This window comes from Ornithorhynchus anatinus, chromosome 8, assembly GCF_004115215.2.
Source record: "Ornithorhynchus anatinus isolate Pmale09 chromosome 8, mOrnAna1.pri.v4, whole genome shotgun sequence".
Lineage (NCBI taxonomy): Eukaryota > Metazoa > Chordata > Mammalia > Monotremata > Ornithorhynchidae > Ornithorhynchus > Ornithorhynchus anatinus.
Genome location: NC_041735.1, coordinates 74596 through 93721, shown reverse-complemented (window position 1 = coordinate 93721; position 19126 = coordinate 74596). Strand labels below are relative to the sequence as shown.

General features: G+C 52.9%; 1 protein-coding gene across 5 annotated transcripts in view; it reads right to left on the bottom strand.

Moving 5' to 3' along the window:
• ATP8B4 (ATPase phospholipid transporting 8B4 (putative)) overlaps window positions 1–19126 on the bottom strand; it is a 79710-nt gene that overhangs the window by 17139 nt on the left and 43445 nt on the right. For all 5 annotated transcript variants that reach the window (XM_029071196.2, XM_029071199.2, XM_029071195.2 and 2 more), the window contains 12 exons: window positions 18180–18250; window positions 17659–17741; window positions 12373–12531; window positions 11612–11700; window positions 10211–10407; window positions 8527–8738; window positions 5164–5207; window positions 4205–4370; window positions 3830–4018; window positions 3466–3581; window positions 1064–1228; window positions 521–632 (listed from right to left, as the gene is read on the bottom strand). In XM_029071196.2, coding sequence (XP_028927029.1) covers window positions 521–632; window positions 1064–1228; window positions 3466–3581; window positions 3830–4018; window positions 4205–4370; window positions 5164–5207; window positions 8527–8738; window positions 10211–10407; window positions 11612–11700; window positions 12373–12531; window positions 17659–17741; window positions 18180–18250 — 1603 coding nt within the window. The remainder of the gene's footprint in view (window positions 1–520; window positions 633–1063; window positions 1229–3465; window positions 3582–3829; window positions 4019–4204; window positions 4371–5163; window positions 5208–8526; window positions 8739–10210; window positions 10408–11611; window positions 11701–12372; window positions 12532–17658; window positions 17742–18179; window positions 18251–19126) is intronic.

The following is a 19126-nucleotide window of genomic DNA, read 5'->3' as shown; positions in this document are numbered from 1 at the left end:
GGGGTTGGGGGAGAGGGGCCCTGAGCCGGTAAATGGGGTCCCAAAAGCACTATCGCCTCAGTGATCTCATATCCTCACAACAGCCCTGGAGGGCGGCGAGAGCCTTATGTTATCATCCCCATTTTGTCAAGGACAGAGCTGAAACCCAGAGATGTTAGGTGATTTGGCTGAGGTCAAACAGCAGGCCAGTGGCGGAGCTGAGCCCAGGACCCAGATCTCCTGGCTTGTGGCCAAGCTCTTTTCCCTAATCCAGTTGTTGGCCCCAGGATTGAACGTGGGGATCATCGAATGGAGCAGCTGGTGAGGTCCCAAACAAGCCCCTTCCCTCCCCGCTCTTCCAATGCTTTGGGTCATGTTCACCCAACCCTTGTCCGTGGCAGCAACAGTCGCCTGCGACCCACCCGGCCCCACCTCTGCCGGCATCTGGCCCTGCCCCCGCTGCTGGATTCCTTGCTCCCCTCTGCCCACAAAACTCGGCTCATCCGCTCTGGTAAGTCCATATTTTCTATAAGCCAGGTACCTTGCTTGTCGCCCGTGAGGACCCAGATCTTGATGTTGGCGAGCGTCAGGCTGGCGACAGTCTCGATGACTCCCTCCTGTAATTTGTCTTCTATGGCCGTGGCCCCCAGCAGCTGCACAGAAGAGGGGACGCCTCAGTGCACGGAATGCCAGCCTAGCTGCAAGCACATGCGCTGGCAGCACAGTAGGTCAGGTGGACCCATAGGATGGCCCAAGGTGGGCGGGCGGGGCTGGAGGTCCTGCGGCGGGCAGACACTTGGGTGGAGGCACGGCAGTAAGAGGTCAAGAATAAGAGGGTCACTTTGGGCAAGGAGTCTTGGGACGAACCAAGCTCGGACTTGTTTGGAGTGGGATGTTGGCTTTGGGGAAGCCCAGCCCGGCAGTTTCCAGGCCCCTATATAGATGGCCACCCTGTCTCCCAAGCACCCCGGCCCATCCGCTTTGCCCCCAGTCAGGCCCCGGCTGCAGGACAGATGCCCACCCCACCTGGTCTGGCCCCGCTGGGCCCCGGCCGCCCTGACTTAGCTGCCCCACAGGCATTTACCAGGAGGTCCCTCTCGATCTGTTCATAGGCAGCGGCGACGAGCTGGTCCCTGCAGGCAAGGGCGCACCGGGCCTCGGCCAACGTCTGCAGCCACGCCACCACCTGTTCCTCCTCCAGGTCTCGGTAGGCCAGGGCCAGCGTCCGGAGCCCGTCCCCCGCAAACTCCTGTAGGTCAGATGCACGGCTGCCTGACGTTCTCCTGAGACCCTCCCACAGCTCAGAGGACTGGCCTGCCACGGGGGAGTGGGGAGAGTTGAGGGAGTGGGATGGGAGGGTGCATTGTAGGTGAGAAGGGGAGGGAGGGTTGGGGGGAGAAGGGAGGGGCAGAAGAAAGGAGGGTGCAGGGGGAAAAGGGAGGGGCAGAGTGCTGGGGAGGGCAAAACGGAAGTGGGAGAAAGCAGCTGCGCAACTGCCCGATTGGTTCTCCTCTGCTCGACTGAGAAGCGCCTTGGCTTAGTGGAAAGAGCACCGGCTCGGGAGTCAGAGGTCATGGGTTCTAATTCCAGCTCCGCCACTTGTCGGCTGTGTGACTTTGGGCAAGTCACTTAACTTCTGTGTACCTCAGTTACCTCATCTGTAAAATGGGGATTAAGACTGTGAGCCCCTTGTGGGATAAGCTGATTACTTTGTATCCCCCCAGTGCTTAGAAGAGTGTTTGGCACATAGGAAGCGCTTAACAAATACTATGATTATTACTATTACAATTGAGGCCCAGCCTGCCTAGGCCTGCCCCTCCCCAGCTGCAGCCTAGCCCAGCCCAGCCCAGCCCAGCCTCCACCAGCCCATCCCCTGGCCCAGAAGCATCTGCACTGACACCAAGAATTTCAGATTCCCCACCAGCAGCACGCAGGCCAGGGCAATTTAGGGAGATGTGCCGAGGGACTGGAAGAGCTCTGGCCTGGGAGCGGGCGGGGGAGAGAGCCAGGAAGTGGGGAAAGGGAGAGACCCTAGCGATGGGAGGGCTGGGATGCTCTGCACACAGGAAGCACTCAGTAAAGATCAGTAAGTGGTTAATCAATAATAAAAACTGTGGTTTTTGTTAAGTGCTTACTGCGTGTCAAGCACCGTACTAAGCGCCAGGGTAGATCTAGATGGTGAGCTTGTTGTGGGCGGGGAATGTGTCTGTTGTTGTTATATTGTGAAATGACAATAATGATGGTATTGGTTAAGGGCTTACTATGTGCCAAGCACTGTTCTAAGCGCTGGAGTAGATACAAGGTAATCAGTTTGTCCCACGTGGGGCTCGCCGTCTTAATCCCCATTTTACAGACGAGGTAACTGAGGAACACAGAAGTTAAGTGACTCGCCCCAAGTCACACAGCTGACAAGAGGAGGAGCCGGGATTAGATCTCCCCCCAAGCGCTTAGTACAGAGCTCTACATACAGTAAGTGTTCAATAAATACAGTTGAATGAATGAATGAATCCTGGATAATCAGGTTGGACACCTTCCCTTTCTCCCAACGGGGCTCCCCGTCCCAAGGGTGGGAGAATGGAGATTCATCGAGTCCCCGCTTTCCAAAAGAGAAAATTGGCGAGGCCAAAATCTGCGGGGCCAGGCCCTGCTCAGCAACTCTCGTCGACTCCCCTCCAGCCTCGGGCCTAACCGGTCTCCGGGTTCCGCCCTCCGGCCTGGCCGATCCGTTGCCCGCCTCCGCCACCCCCATCAGAGTCGGCCCCTTGCCTCGTTTTCCTGTGGCTCACGAGTAGGCAGACCCGCGATCTCAGTGTGGGGGCCCTTGCTGGGATCAGAGGCACCTCTGGTTCCGGGGCCGTTTCCAGAAAACAGTCTCAGCTGGCCCGGCTTGGGGAGATCAGTTGAAAGCCAAGAATTCTCCATTGCAAAGACACCAACGAGGGTCATGTTTGTAAGCTACGTTGCTAAACCTCCAAGCTGTATCCCGAAAGCCAGGCAGGGTTTCTAGCAGCCTGTGGGTTTGGGAAGGTTCCCGGTGTTTCGAACATGGATTCTCACCAAAAGAAAGGAAAGAAACCAAGGAATTGAGAGTTTGACTCAGTTCCCCTTTGAGTTCAAATTGAGCAGATCGAGGCCTCGGGGGTGGAAGAGATTCTCTTTGTCTCACGCGGTCCCCAGCCACCCTCTCCTGCCTGTTGCCCACCCCACCGCGCCCCGACTCCCCGAGAACCCCCTCCCTCACCTCTTACCCCATCGGGACTCTCCCTTTAAGCTCCAAAGTCAGGTTCGTGGGCCGGCATTTTGTGGGGGTTTTTACCCCTTTCTGGTTTTCAAATTCATCTCACTCCGAGCAACTTCCCACTGTAACCAAGGGGTGGGCCTGGCCCTGTGAGCTCCAGTGGACCCGTGCGGGCACGCACCCCTGAGGCAGGACCGTCTTGCAGCTGCACGTCCGCGCAGCGAGGCGGTCGTGCAGCCGGGACTTACGTTGACGTGCTCTGCCGTCACGGCGGCGAGCGTATCGCTGGAAGGTCGCAGTCTCTCCAACAGAATGGTGTCAGCTCCCTTGCAGTACAGCTTGATCTGCCCTGCTGGATTTCGAACTATGGAAGATCCGGGAAGAGGACTCAGTCTCCCCTATATGGTCCCCAGGGTCAGTGACAGTGGCAGATCTGCCTCTGTCAGCATTCACCAGCGTCACCAGGCACCAGCTCCTCGAGGTCCCCATGCGCAGAAAGGGCTGGGAGTGGCGGGGGCCCGTAGGAACACGCCCTCCTCCCTCCTTCCCCCAGCCCCGGGGGTCAGCTCCCCGGAACCCGCTGAGCCCAGAATTCACCGTGAGGGGCCGCACCTATCACCGACATGCGTTTTCTGACATTGTTGAAATCCAGAAATGCGAGCAGCTGGTAGGTCACATGCGTCCCCATCTCTTCTACCGTGATGGTCTCCGGAGTCCGGGTCTTGAAAGTGAACCCAAAATTCCTGGCGGCAGTGACAAGGGCACCTTCGTCCGGGGACTGCACTCGGTAAGCCAATTCCCCTGAAAGGAAGTATCCCCCAAAGACAGATGGGTGAGCACGCAGGCCCCCGGTTTTCAGACCGGCCATTTCTCTGCCCTGCCCACCTCTAGCCCCTCCACCAGCCGACCCCCCCACCCAAACCCTCTCCTTCCCCACAGACCCTCTAGGGAGATTTCGGGCCCCCCGCTCGGGTGTGATTTCCTGACCTGTGTCCTTCTCCTCTGGCATCACCGTGTGGCACAAGGACAACAGGCGGAAGAACTCGTGCACTCTGGGATCCCCTTGCTGGATGGCTTCTGTCAGCCTCCGGTCGAAGCACTGGAATTTGCTGTCGGCCTGGCCCTTGGGCCGGAGAAATACTGGCTTTGCTTCCTGGGGGAAGGGAGAAAGAAATGTGCCTTCGGCCCGGGAAATTTTTATTCTACTCACTTCTTCAGACGTATCTGCTGGTCCACAGCCTCCAGTTCCCAATCTCCAGCTCTCAAGGCCCCAGCTCCCACCCTCACGTTCCAGACTCCAGCCCACAGCGTCCAGTTCCCAAGCCTCCGGCTCCCACCCTCAGGTCCCAGCCTCCACTTCCCAGCCTCAACTCCCACCCGCGGCTATCTTCCTCCGGTCCACAGCCTCCATCCTGCAGTCTCCAGCCCACAGCCTCCAGCTCCCAAGCCCCCAACTTCCGGCCTCAGGACCCAGTCTCCGGCTCTCAGCCTCAGCTCCCACCCTCAGCTATCATCCTCCGGTCCACGGCCTCCGTTCTGTAATCTGCAGCCCACAACCTTCTGCTCCCAGCCTACAGCTCTCAGTCTGAGTTTCTGGCCTCTAGCCCACTGACTCCAGCTGACGTTCTCCAACTTGCAGCCTCCACCTTCCCGCTTCCAGTTCGCAGTCTGAGATCACAGCCTCCAGTCCACAACCCCCATCCCACTGCCTCCAGCTCCCCGCTGTGAATCCGCCTCCACCTGGAAGTGCACTGGACTGGGCTTCCAAGGTGATATCCAGAACCACCTGGGGCCCGGCGCTCCCCACTCCAGGACTCCCAGGATGGTCGGGGGCTTCCCCGGGAGTCTGTCTGCGAGTGGCCCCCAGCAGGGTCCGGGACTCTTTGCCCAAGCCACCCCCCAACCCTCCCAAGCAGACGACTAATAACCCGGTCCCATTCCCGTACCCCAGCCAGCTCCATCTTCCTTCCCGACTCATCGTATGCATCTCCTACAAAAGGGAAAGTCCGAAAATGAAAAACAAACAAACAAGCAGGCAGAAAATGGAATCGATCTTGTGTTTGGTCCTTAGGATGTGAAGATTGTGCTCCCTCTAGCTGCTGGCCGGGACACTGGAGTGCAGACTTGGGACACAGTGATGACCTATAATAATAATGACGAACGACAGCTATGGTATTCATTAAGCGCTTACTATGTGCCAGCCACCGTACCAAGCCCTGAATACCGGCAAGTCCCCGAGCCGGTGTCCGAATCTTTCCTTGCGGCCGTTGCCCCCTGCTCACATACAGACACACGCAACTATTTTCATATTGAGAGCTTCTGTGAAGATTAGGGACTGGGTCTACTTTCTCCTCCATTGCCCTCTCCCAAGCGTGCACACCCTAAACCCTCGGTCCATTCGATCAAGCGAGTGGATGAATGATAATAGTAATAAGTAAATAATCTTGGTGTTAGTTAAGCTAACACCGTGTGCCAGGCACTGTACTAAGCGCTGGGATGGATACAAGCACATCAGGTCGGACCCAATCCCTGCCCCACATGGGGCTGACAGTCTCAATCCTCGTTTTACAGATGAGGTTACTGAGGCCCAGAGAAGCGAAGTGACTCGCCCGAAGATACATAGCAGACAAGTGGCGGAGCCAGGAATGAATCAGTGAATGAATCATTGAATCGATTACTCAGTGAATTCTGTGCCCAAGGCGCCTGGCAATCTGGCTCCAGGACTGGCCAGATCTACTGGTGAGTAGATCGGTCAATTAATCAGTGGCATTTACTGAGCACTTACTGTGTACAGAGCACTGTCCTAAGCCCTTGGGAGAGTACACTATCCCTCATTTTCCTATCTGTCCTCCCTTCTGTATTACTTGTGCACTTGGGTCTGTACCCTCTAAGCCCTCTTATGCTCACCCCACACTCGGCCCCACAGCACTCAGGTATGCGTCCTTATACCCTGTCATTTCCCTTATCTGTAATTTATTTTAACGTCTGTCTCTCCCACTAAACTCTAAGTTCCTTTTTAAATGGTATTTGGTAAACACTTATTCTGTGCCAAGTACTGTTCTAAACACTGGGGTAGATACAAGTTAATCAGGTTGGGGGTTGTCCAAGTCGGACATGGGGTTCACGGTCTAAGTAGGATGAAGAATCGGTACTGAATTCCCATTTTACAGATGAAAAAACTGAGGCACAGAGAAGTTAAGCCACTTGCTTAAGGTCACACAGAAGGCAAGAGGCAGAGTCAGGATTAAAACCCAGGTCCTCTGGTTCCCTGGCCCCTGCTTCATCCACTAGACCATGCAGCTTTCCTTGAGAGAAGGAATAATAATAATAGTATTTGTTAAACGTTTACTATTTGCCAAGCCCCGGGGTAGATAAGAGGTAAGCAGGTTGTCCCACCTGGGGCTCACAGTCCTAATCCCCATTTTCCAGATGAGGTAACTGAGGCACAGAGAAGTTAAGTTACTTGCCCAAGGTTACATGGCAGACAAGTGGCAGAGCCAGCATTAGAACCCACATCCTCTGTATCCCACGTCTGTGCTCTTGCTATTAGGCCATGCTGCTTCTCATCAGGTCTACCAAGTCCACTTCGTTGTATTCTCCCAAGCACTTGGTACCGATCCCTGCACACGGTAATAGCTTAACAGATAGCACTGACCGGTAGATTTATCGATTTAATATGGACACTTGTGAGTTGTGGAGTGAGCGGGAAGGCCCCAGAGGTCTCCTCCGAAAGCACCAACCGAAACGATGTCAAGAAAAATTGGCATTGGAGGGCGTGGGTTTCCAGCTGCGAGGGGCTTCTCGCTGGCTGGCGGGAGAAAGGCCCGGTGGGCCCTGGGCTCACAGTGAGGGGTGGATAGGATCGAGCCCCGGTGGCTCCACTGTCTGCAGAGGGCAGGGGTGGCAACGGGGGGCAGGTGGCATGGCAGGTGAGTTGCCGTGCTCAAAGGTAATCGACCCGTCGGGCCGATGGTCATACGTGGGCCGAATTAGAGGGGTTTACCAAGCAATTGATCCCTCTTTCAAGCCACTGGGGCCCCGTGGTAGGTAGCGAGTGACGCCCCCTGGGCGCATTACTCTGTACCAAGCAGCAGAACGTACACCAGAAGCATGAGACACATCCCCTGCTCACCAGGGCCTTCCCCTCTAGCCCAAAGACACCATCCCAGACCTTGAGCGGGGCAAAGTGGTTGGGCAGACTGAAAGAGAAACAAGTCCCATTTGCACGGTCAGTCTCATTCTGGGATCTCCGTGCCCCCGCCCTGCCTCCCCCCCCACCCTTTCTTTCCATCTCTCTCTCCACCTTCCCTGCCCAGGCCCCCATCCCACTCCTCCCACTTGACGAAGAGTCTGCATGCTGCTCTCGAAAATGCCAGCCAGCTGCGCCTTCTCTCCAGAGCACCGCAGATCAGGCCCTGGGGTTCTGTAGCCCCAAGTCAATTGGTCCCGGTTCCCTCAGGGCTGGGGAGAGCAGTCTCACGAGGGCCCGGCTGATTAGACGCTGACTGACAGACAACATAGGTTGCTGACCTCCAGATCACCGGCGTGAAGCAAGGACAAACATCAGAGCACCCGTAAAAACACTCCATGAACCACCTGCACCGGGTGCTCTGACAACCCCGCTCCCTCCACGACCATCAGGGGCTGTTGCACCAATGTCCATATTTTTACAATTGGTTGTTTCCTCCTCTACCAATAATTCATTTTAGTGTCTGTCTCCCCTGCTAGCCTGGAAGTTCTTTTAGGGAAGGGATGGTTTCCACAGAGAAGCAGCGCGGCTCAGGGGAAAGAGCCTGGGCTTGGGAGTCAGAGGTCATGGGTTCGAATCCCCGCTCTGCCACTTATCAGCTGCGTGACTGTGGGCAAGTCACTTCTCTGGGCCTCAGTTCCCTCATGTGTAAAATGGGGGTGAAGACTGTGAGTCCCACGTGAGACAACCTCATTACCTTGTATCTCTCCCAGTGCTTAGGACAGTGCTCTGCACATAGTAAACGCTTAACAAATACCAACATTATTACTATCTCTCTATACTCCCCCAAGCTCTCATCTCAGTCCTCTGCCCAGGGTAGCTTGAATGCCCCTTGAGGGATGGGATCATGTCTACCGACTCTACTGGGCCCTTCCCAGGGCTCAGAAAACACTGTGGTTGGTCAAGCCCCTTGGAGAATGCTCCCACCAATGTGGATGAGCTACTTGATAACATGGAGACTCATTTCCCGTTGACGAGTGAGGTTGCCAGTCCAGGTCCTCACTGGAGGGGGGGCTGGCAGAGAAGGAGTGGGCCGCGGGCAAGAAGCAGCCGGACGCACCGCCGTAGGCTCGCCCATTGATGGAGCATTTCTTGAAGGTCATGACGTTCTGGGTCAGGGTTCCGGTCTTGTCGGAGAACACGTACTCGATCTGGCCGAGCTCCTCGTTGAGGGTCGTGGTGCGAGCCTCGGCTGGGGCCTCCTTGGCGGGGAAATACATTTTCCGGTCCCAGTTTATGAAGTGGCTGTGTCCCAGTCGGAGAACTTCCACGCTGGAGGTGAGTCAAATGAACGGAATCTCCGTCAGCTTCGGTAAGCACCGGCCTTGGCCAAACCCAGGCTTCTGCCAGCGTCCTCTCAGTGTCAGAGGGACCGCGCGTGGGCAGTCGCTCAAGCGGACCAGAGCCCTGGAAACTCCCAGCCCACTGACACCGCCCCATCCCTGGACGGGTCCCCCAGGCAGCACGAGCCCTAGGACTAGAAACCCCATCCTCAGCAGGACAGGGGGTAGGTGGGGGTGAAGACCCCAGGGCCCAGAGACCACCCCCCCACAACACGCCAAGACCCAGAGCCCCTTCCCCAGACCATCGCCCACCCTTCCGGGAGCAAGCCCTGTCCCCCAAGAGGAGCCTGAATGAGATTCTGGAGGGGTGGGGGAGGGACGGGACTGGGATTCTTGGGACCTGAGGACTGTTCGTCCGGGGCCGGGAGGGGACCGAAGGGGCCTGGAGGAGCTGGAAAGTAGACTGAGGGTTCCCCTTCCCTCCAGAACCTCATTATGGCAGCATTTTTCTCTTAGTTTCCTTACTATCTGATTATCCATCTGTTACTTGTAGCATTGCTACTGTCGTGCCGTGCATCTTCCAAACAGATTCTAAAGCACCTTGGAGTTCCATTCACTGGGGAAAAAGGGGATTAATGGCCTTTCCCAAAAGGCCCAGGGCTATCTTCTGTTCTAGGTGTGGCTCCTCAGAAGGCCTAGAAGGCCCCGTATTTCCTGGGACTGGAGACATCTCTTCCCACTATTCTCCCAGGGCTGCTGGCATGCTGGCCTCACTCTGTTGCTGCCTTTGCCCCCAGGATTAGATGTGGCAAGAACCCCTTTACCTGCTTTATCAATAGTTTTGTGGTATTTACTGAGCGCTTGCCATTTTTTAAAATGGTACTTGGTAAGCACGTTCTCTGTGCCAGGCACTGTACTAAGTGCTAATTATCTACTTGCTCCGTTGTGGCTGTTCTGTGGGGAAGCCTAGGCTGGGCAGACAGCACCTGGAGCTTCCCTCTTTATTCCTGTGAATTCTCGTGTTCCTCTGAGTAAACTTATAAGTGCAGTTTTTTAAGATGCAAACTGGCTTGTCGAATGGGTCTACAGAGCAACTCTCTGAATCTCAAAAGATTATTCCAGCTGCAGCGTCTTTGGGCATGCTCCTTTGTCACACTGGAACGAGATTATAAAGTGTGGGGGCGATGGACAGATGGATGGATTCTGGAGGTCTGACTCGGCTACTTAGCCGTGTGGCAGTTCATGGCCCACATGAACTGTGGCGTGAGGCACGGCCAAGGTTAAGGCTCCAGCCCAAACCAAAGGTCTAAGGAGCTGTGTGCTTCCCCCAGCCTTACTTGCCGGCCTAACCCAAGGTCCACCGGTAGCATTAGTTCCGGCCCTCTTGGGCCACAAGCCCTTCTCCCTCGGTAGCCATTCCTATAGGGATCAGGGTTCCCGGCGGGGTCCCGGGCATCTTACCTCACATATAAGGAAATGGGGACGACGGTGTTGAGGATGATGATGTAAGACCAAAATGTCAGAAATCCCGAGAACACAGAATCCGTCTCCTCTTCGTCCCCAAAGACGAAGCGCCTGAATCGGACCCCCACCCGCCGCTCCCACACGGAGTTGCCGATGGCCAGGAAAACCCCCAGGCAGATCAGAAACCCAAAGATCTGAAATGAGAGGTGGCAGGGGAAGTCAGCGGAAGGCCGGGTCCCCCCAGGCCGAGCCCTGGGGAGGAGAGGATGGGAGAAGTCCCCCTGGAAGAACAGGGATGCCCCAGCCCCCGACCCCTACCCCCATCTCTGGGACCGCAAACATTAATTTACCTCTCTGTCTCCCCTGTGAAACTGGAAACTCCTCGAGAGTGGGGATCTTGTCTACTAACTCTACTGTACTCTCCTGAGGGCTTAGAACAGCAGATGCTCAATAGATAAAGATCGATTGTTTGATCCAAGCCTCCTTGCTGATCTCCCAGCTTCCTGTCTCTCCCCACTCCAGTCCATACTTGACTCTGCTGCTAGAATCATTTTTCCCCTTTCCTCAAGAACTTCCAATGGCTGCTCACCTACCTCTGTATCAAACAAAAACTCGCCCCTCTTACCTTACTTTGCTACTCTCCTACTACAACCCACCCCTACACTTTTATTCTCTAATGCTACCTCGATCTCATCTATCTCGTCACTAACCTCTTGCCCACAACTTGCCCCTGGCCTGGAACGTCCTCCCTCCTCATATCTGACAGATAGCGACTCTCCCTGCTTCAAATCCTTATTGGAGGCTCATCTCCTCCAAGAGGTCTTCCCTGACTAAGCTCTCTTTTCCTTTTCTTCAGCTTCCTTCTGCACCGCTCTGATTTGCTCCCTTTATTCATCTCCCTCCCTGCCCCTCAGCACTTAGGTACATATCTGTAATTTATTTATTTCTATTAATGTCTGTCTCCCCGCTAGACTGTAAGCTTGTTGTGGACAGGGAATGTGTATGTTATATTGTTATATTGCCCTCTCCCAAGTGCTTAATACAGTGCTCTGCACACAGTAAGTGGTCAGTAAATACGATTGGCTGACTGACTAGCTGACCGAGCGAAGGGAGCAGAGGAGGTTGAGGGGAAAGTGGCCACCTGAACCCTGCCTTGGTTCCTGTCCTGGACCCAGCCCCTGGTCCCGACTCTGGCTCCTGCATGGCACCTGCCCTGGTGCCTTCCCTGACCCCTGCCCTAGGCCCGGCCTAGTGCCTTCTCAGGCCCCTGTCTTGGTTCTTGCCCTGGCACTCTCCCTGGCGCCTACCCTGGCCTCTGCCCTGGTCCCTGCCCTGGTGCCTGGACTGTGCCCTGCTCCAGTGCCTGCCCTGGCACCCGTAAGCTTGGCTGTGACTCACCCACAGAACCAGTGTGTTCATCAGTCGGTCGATGCTCGTTCTTTTCAGTTTTGTTCTGCCACTGTTCTGCATTAGCTTGGTGTCAGGACCTGTGGACACACACCAGCACAGCGCATGCCCACACACAAAGGTAAACAATTACCCAAGCGTTCGCACACATAACACACACACACACATACACACTGCTCTGCTGGGTAATGGTTTTCTTTCTCTCTCTGAGGACCTGAGGACAGTCAGTTAGTCATCCTTTCCCATTCCAGGACTCCTGCAAACATCTCCAGTGCCACCTGGCATAGGAATCAGTCTCATTGGGGAGAGGCTGGAACACCCATGGAGTCCTGACCATGGCCATGTGTCCCACCTCCTGCCAGGAAGGGAGGACTCGAGCGGCCCGAGGGGGCCCGGGCAGCTAGTGAACCATCCCATGGCAGGGCACCGTAAGTCACCACCTCATGACCAGTTGTGGCGACCCCAGGGGCAGGACCAATTTGGCCTGCATAGAGTTCCAGAGGGAAGTTGCTGATGGAGACCGATAGGGCTCCGGCTTGGAAAGTCACACCCTGGGACTGCCACGAAATGCCAAAGCTCCGACTGGCCAACCAGGACCACTCTCCTCCAGGATCCTTCTCCACTTGGCACCTTTCTACCAGACCTCTGCCCCCACCGACCTCTCCCCACCAGGCCCCCTCCCCAGCATCCACCTTCCCCCAGCCTGGCTAATGCACACTTGTCAAAGGGTGGCCAAAACGGGTGCACGGTACCTGCAAACAGCACCATTCCAAAGCACCAGTCTGTGTTTCTCAGCACGCACCCTCTTAGCAGCACGTGGGTGGCATTCAGGGGGAACTGGCCCTCTCCCCATCTCAGCACTCCGGAGAATCTGTCCAGGGTGTTGTTTGGTGGCTCACAGGAGACAGTTCCTGCAGTGAAAGGAAAAGTCACAGCACATGAATGTTGACTGGGCTCGCCTCTCCCCAGGCTCTGAGCCTCCAGGGTTGGTCTGTTTCCCTCCCTCCTGGTGCCAGCACTGATGAGGGGGACCCTGTCCCAGAGTTCAATTCTCCACTGTCCTCCCCCATCCCAGAGAACAATTCTTCACTGACTGCCTTCATCCGGAGTCCGATTCTTCAAAGGTTTCCTCCATTCCGGTGTTCAATTTTCCCTGACCATCTCCATTCCAGAGTCCAATTCTCAATCAACTAATCAATCAATTATATTTATTGAGCGCTTACTATGTGCAGACAACATGGGACAGTAAAATACAACAGAGTCTGTGCACGCATTTCCTGCCCACAACTAGCTTACAGTCTAGAGGGGAAGACAGACAAAAGTATGAATAAATAAATTATAAACTGAGCCTAGCCCTCATCTGGTTCTGGGAGGTGGGATTTGGCAAACAGCAATTCCATGTTTGCCATCTCAGCTTCATCTTTCCAGGTCAGAATCCCAGGCTCCAACTGGGCCTGGCCCTCGACCGTGGAACTGCCCTGCTCTGAGTAGCTAGACGACCATCTTTTCTCATTTTTCCCAATGGAGAAACAAGGGCCCAGAGGGACTACCGCAGTGGTTAGTTAGTGGCTGCTAGGTGACTGGCAGAAGGAGCCACTTTCTCAGCTGGTCTTTCCACACAAGGCTTCCCTCTCTTTTTACCGGAAATATTAGACTGATTTTCCTCTAAGCCTGGGTCATGGTGGTCGTTTCATGCATTCACTGGGAGCAAGTCCAATCAAATCATTTCATAATTTCAGTGTTTGTGCAGAAGGGCCAATGTTCTATAAATAAATAGAGAGGATTCTGAAAGCAAAGGCTTTACTCTTCTACATTTCACCTTCACAGCACACTAGGCTAAAGAGAGCCCACAAGATGCTGGGTGATTTCTGAAACCCACACCAACCTTTCCCTCAGACACGAATCAGCATTAACAGTCAGAGCAAGTATGTAAACTTGTCATGAGTTGCAGAAAACAGAGCCTAGGCTCAGTTGCAAACAAAATGGATTCAGAAAAGATTTCAAGTGCAAACAGATCCCTAATCTACCACTGAGAATTGAGAGGGGCAAACAGGATCTTGGGATGAAAACTTCAGCATCTCCTAACTTGGAGAAAGGCTCCAGAGCCCATAAATTCATAAGAAAATGAATACTGGTTCAACGTAAATATTTGCTGCAATATTAGAACAATTTGTAGGAGTTTACCCATTGCATAAATTATTTAGACAAAAATGACTACTCATCTTTCACTGGTTTAAAAGACTTTGAGCGAGTCAGGATGACATTTTTGACCCATGAAATATACGAGAATATACAACATGGATATTGAGTGCACCATGAAATCCTGGCTTATCGTTCCAAATTCAGCCTCCTCTGCCAGTTCTGTTCTCCACACGGTGCCGGCCCTGAGAGCCAAACCCTCAGGTAGCTGAAGACACTATGAGCTATTTTGGGAGATACAGAACTAGAGTCCTTGAATTCAAGGAGAGCCTGAAACCTTAGTGGGGGTGAATTTGTCATGTTTAATAAATTGCTCATTTGTCACAAGGGAGTCCTGAAAGAATCAGGTTGTTGTAGTTAGTCTTTTAGAACCAGTTAGTTGGTTACAGTATTCATTAAGTGTTTATTAGGTGTCAAGCAGTATGCTATGTCCTGGGGAAGAGACAGGGCAGACAGAGTCTTCTCCCCACCCCTTCCCCCAACAGCACTTGGATCCGTACCTTTAAACTAGTTGCTTCATCGACCTAGACTTTATTTTAGTGTCTGTTTCCCCACTAGAGCGCAAGATTTTTGAAGGCAGGGATCATGTCTCCTAATTTTGTCATGCTCTCCCAAATCCTTAGAGACATGCTTTGCACAGAGGAAGTGCTCAATAACTATAACTAATTGAGATCCTGCTTGGTCCAGAGAAAGTCCTATTCTGATGGTGGTAATCAGTCAGTGGTATTTGGCAGTGAGGGTTTACTGTGCACAGAGCACCGTACCTAACCCTTGGGGAAGCATCATACAGTAAGAGTAGGTAGACTCCATCCCTACCCGCAAGGAGCTTATAGACTAGAGGGGGAGACAGACAAGGAAATAAATTACAGCCGGGAAGTAGAGGGCCTAGTAGAAAGAGCATGGGCCTGGAAGTCAGAAGACTTGGGCTCGAATCCCTGCTCTACCAATTGCCTGCTCTGAGACTTTGGGCCAGTCACTTAACTTCTTCGAGCTTCAGTTTCCCCATCTGTAAAAAGGGGATAAGTCCTGCTCCCCACCACACCCCATGTGACAGCCCCATGTTGGACAGGGACTGTGTCCCTCCCGATTATCGTGTATCTACCCCAGTGCTTAGTACAGTGCTTGGCACATAGTAAAAGTGATTAACTAGGACTATAATTCTTCTTATTGTTATATGTACTTGAGTGCTGTGGAGAGGTGGTGGAAATCAAAGTGTTTAAGGTAGACTGTATGTTCCCTGTGGACAAGGATCACCTCTGCCAACTCTGTCGCATTGTACTTTCCCGAGAGCTTAGTTCAGTGCTCTGCATACAGTTAAGTGCTCCGTAAAATATCACTGATTGACTAAGGAGTACCGACCCAAGTACTTTAGGGGATGCAGAAGAGAGGGTAAATACGGGACGTGAAGTCTTAGTCGGGAAGGCCTCTTGGAGGAGATATGCTTTCAGTAGGGCTTCAAAGGTCGGGAGAGGGGTGGCCCACAGGCTAGGAAGTGAGAGAGAGTTCCAGCCTGGAGGGAGGATGTAGGCGAAGGGTCAGAGTTGGGATAGATGAGATTGAGGAAAAGTCAGTAGGTTGGTGATAGAGGGGTGAAGTGTGTGGACTGGGTTGTAGCAAGAAATCAGCGAGGTAAAGGGATGAGGGATAGAGCTGATCGTGTGCCTTAAAGCGGAAGAGGAAGAGGAAAAGAGAGAGATCCACAGTAATTTACAGAAAGAAGAAGAGAAAGGAAAAACTGTCATGGGGATGTGAAAAACATTCAGGTATGTAAGGCGACAGGTCCAGAAGGTGTAGAAGTGCAGAGCAGGGGCATTTTCCTCTGACCTGTAAAGAAAACACTTCCTTTCCAGATGCTGTTTAGGTCTGGGACGAAGGAAGAAATCCCTAGAACATCGTGGGTCTTAGAATTTTTTTTTAAATTTTACTATGGATTTTTATTTTACTAGGATTTTACTAAGTGCCAGGCACTGCACTAATCAGCGGGGTAGATACAAGCTATTCAGATTGGACACAGCCCATGTCCCACATGGGGTTCAGAGTCTTAAACCCCATTTTACAGAGAAAGTCACTGAGGCACAGAGAAGTGAAGTGACTTGCCCAAGGTCACACAGCAGACAAGTGGCAAAGCTGGGAATAGAACCCAGGTCCTTCTCACTCCCGGGCATGCACTCTACCCACTAGGCCACACTGCTTCTCGGTCTCAGAGGGGAAACAGAAGTAATGGTGGTCCTCAAACCAAATAACCATGAAGTCCCTTCCAGGCTGTGAGTCCCAAAAAAGACCTCAAAAAGGACAAAAAGGGGAATGTTAAGAAAGGAATGACCAGAGAGATGATTTAAAGTCAGGAGATGAGTGACAGAACAGGCAGAGGAGTGGAGAAAGGTGAATGGAAACAGATTATCTATTCTGAAAGGGAGGATTTTGGAGGTCATCTTCAATCTAGGGTTTTCTTAGTTTTGAACATAAGAACATATAAATATGTCAGAATGTCCATCCCGGGGCTCTGATTTTGTTGGGGGCACCTGGAGGAACCCTGTGCTGGCAGCCCTTTTGGACACCTATCTGTATCAAGCGCTTAGTACAATACTCTGCACACAGTAAGTGCTCAGTAAATACAATTGAATGAATGGTTAGGAACGGTCTGTCCAACAACCCTGACTCTTCTCTTTCCATCCCTGTCTATCCCTCAGTGACCCAACATGGTCCGTCCAACACCCCCTCCCCACTCCCGATTCTCCTCACAATGCCCCAGCACAGACATTCAGCCATGGATCTGCTCAAACTCCTCCAGAACATGCTGCTATTCCCAGCAGTAAAGCCATCTGTGGGAACTGATTCTATGTGAAGCAATATGGTGCTAGAACTTTCGTTAGAAAAGGAAAAATGCAAAAATGTATTTTGTAGAAAAATAATGTCATTCATTTTAACCTTAGGAATTTCCTGGCTTTCCTGATTTAAATCAAGTAAATCCTTTTGAATCTGAAAGAATTCAGTTGGTGCTGTGGCCCCACAAGTTCCAACTTTCTCGGTACTGAGGTTACTGCAAATCTTAACTGTTTCCAGCAGGAAAAGACTCGGCACAACACAAACTCCTCGTTGTACATGTGAAAAGAGGCAGAGCAGGAGCGGGTCTGTAACTTGAGTTCTAAGATTACCTCAATGCCCTGGCTAATGTTTAAATTTCATGGAAAATGAAGAAAATACATTTGCAGGAAAATGATGAGGAAATCACCAAACCACATTGAATAATCCCAACGGATTCAGAGCGGGCAGGCAGGCAGGCAGGCGGTTGGGCTGTGGCTGCCTGGGTGAGTAGGAGGAAGGGTGTCTGGGTAGATGGGTGGGTGGGATGCTGCCTGGCTGGTGGGCTTGTGGATGGGAGCATGGGCTGGTAAAAGGATGGGCAGGTGAACCAGTGCCTGGATGGGTCTGCTGGTTGATGGCGCCTTGGGTGGCAGGAGGGTAGACGGGTGGGCTGAACCATTCCCGGGAAGCTTCAGCTGCTGCAGCCAGAGAATCGGAGCCCGGGGCGTGGGTGGGAGCTGGCCCCGATGCCTTCGCTTGGGACACCACACATGAACAGAGCATGTCCAGGGGCTCCAGGAAGGCCTGGGCCTCCTGGGAGGCTTTCTCAGCCCCGGGTGCTGCGGAATGCCAGAACAGGCTGGGGGGAGGGGGGCATTCACAGAGGAGGAATAAAGTCTCGAGAATGCCGGGACCCCATCCTGAAAGGGACCACCATCCCAAGAGTGAGCATCTCCGTGTAGGTAGATTCTCTGCCTTTCTTCTAGAACCAGTGACCATCGATAGATCCCAGAAACACACCCTTCCCTACTTACCATCAAACTCCGCAAGCCGGTGGGCATCTGAGCCGAGTAGTGACGTGACTGGCAGGGCATGACGGACCTTCAGGTTGGTCTCCCTGCAGAAACAGTGAAGAGTCTCCCTGGGCTTCGGTCGTGCATGCGTGCATCTCGGGATGGCCCAGGCCCCGGGAGGCCCCAGATCCCAACGGGAGCCACGGAGGGAGTGAGCCAACAGTGCTGGCCAGGCAGCATTAATGCAGATGTAGCTTGCTGCTGGTGGATGAGAATATTAGGTGCGGGGGGGGGGGGGGCGGGGTGGTCATTTCAGAGGTTTGGGGGAGGAGGCAAACACAGGAGATGGAGGGGCGAAGACAACATCCCATTCAACCACTTGAGATTCCTGGCCCCTTGATTGTAAAATAAAGCCTCGATTTTGGGAACAGCAAAAAGAATGACACCTGCTTCCCCACAATCCCAGACCCTCCCGTTCCCTAGCTGGACAGAAGGGAGCCAATTGTGAGCAATGAATAATTGCATTTCTACAAACCACATACCCATCCAGTTCTGCCGTCTCTACGTAGCAAAGGCCATGGGGCTCACTGCTCGAGAGGAGGAGTAAGTCAGCCTGGCAAACGGGAAAAAAAAATCAAGTCAGGAAGTAAACGCCCTTACGGCTGGTAGGGGATTGGTCAGGTCAGTGGTCTGAGCTCCCAGTCAGTCCCAGTGGTCCAAGCTTCCAGTCAGGTCAGTGGCTCTCTTGCTCTCTTTAGTCATCCCCCCACAGCACTTAGGTACATATCTATAATTTATGTCTTTATATTCATGTCTATCTCATCCTCTAGAATGTAAGCTCGTTGTGGGTCAGGAATGTGTCTGGTTATTGTTCTAGTGTACTCTCCCAAGTGCTTTGTGAAGGGCTCAGTGCTCAATAAATACTATTGAATGAATGAATGAATGAATAAAAGTCAGGTCAATGGTCCAACCTTCCAGTAAGTCAGGGGTCCAAGCTCAGTCAAACAATCAGTCAATCGTATTTATTGAGCAAGGTATGAGCTTAACACACAGAATTACATACAGCTACTTTTAAAGGAAAACTAAAATCCCCACTTTAATGATTGACAGCCAACCCCTATAAAGGTAGCATGTAAATTGCGGACTGAATGTATTTCTATGCTTAAAGCAACTTCTCCCTTTGTTTCTTTTTTTTATAATGGTATTTGTTAAGGGCTTACTACCTCTCAGGATCACACCTGCAGAGTTTCCAGTACTATACCGTCTCTGCTACGGGAGGGAGAGTCAATCAGAGGCATAACCATTCCATTCCTAGCTTGGGCAGTGGGTAGCAAGTGACAGGCAACATTCTACAAGTCAAAACTCACTTGCACTGGGCAGCAGTGGCACGGAAGAGAGTCGAGAGTAGAGACTCAAATTTACTGACCGGAAGAAGACAACAGTGAACCTCTTCTGTATTTTTACCAAGAAAACTCTACGGGTACACTAC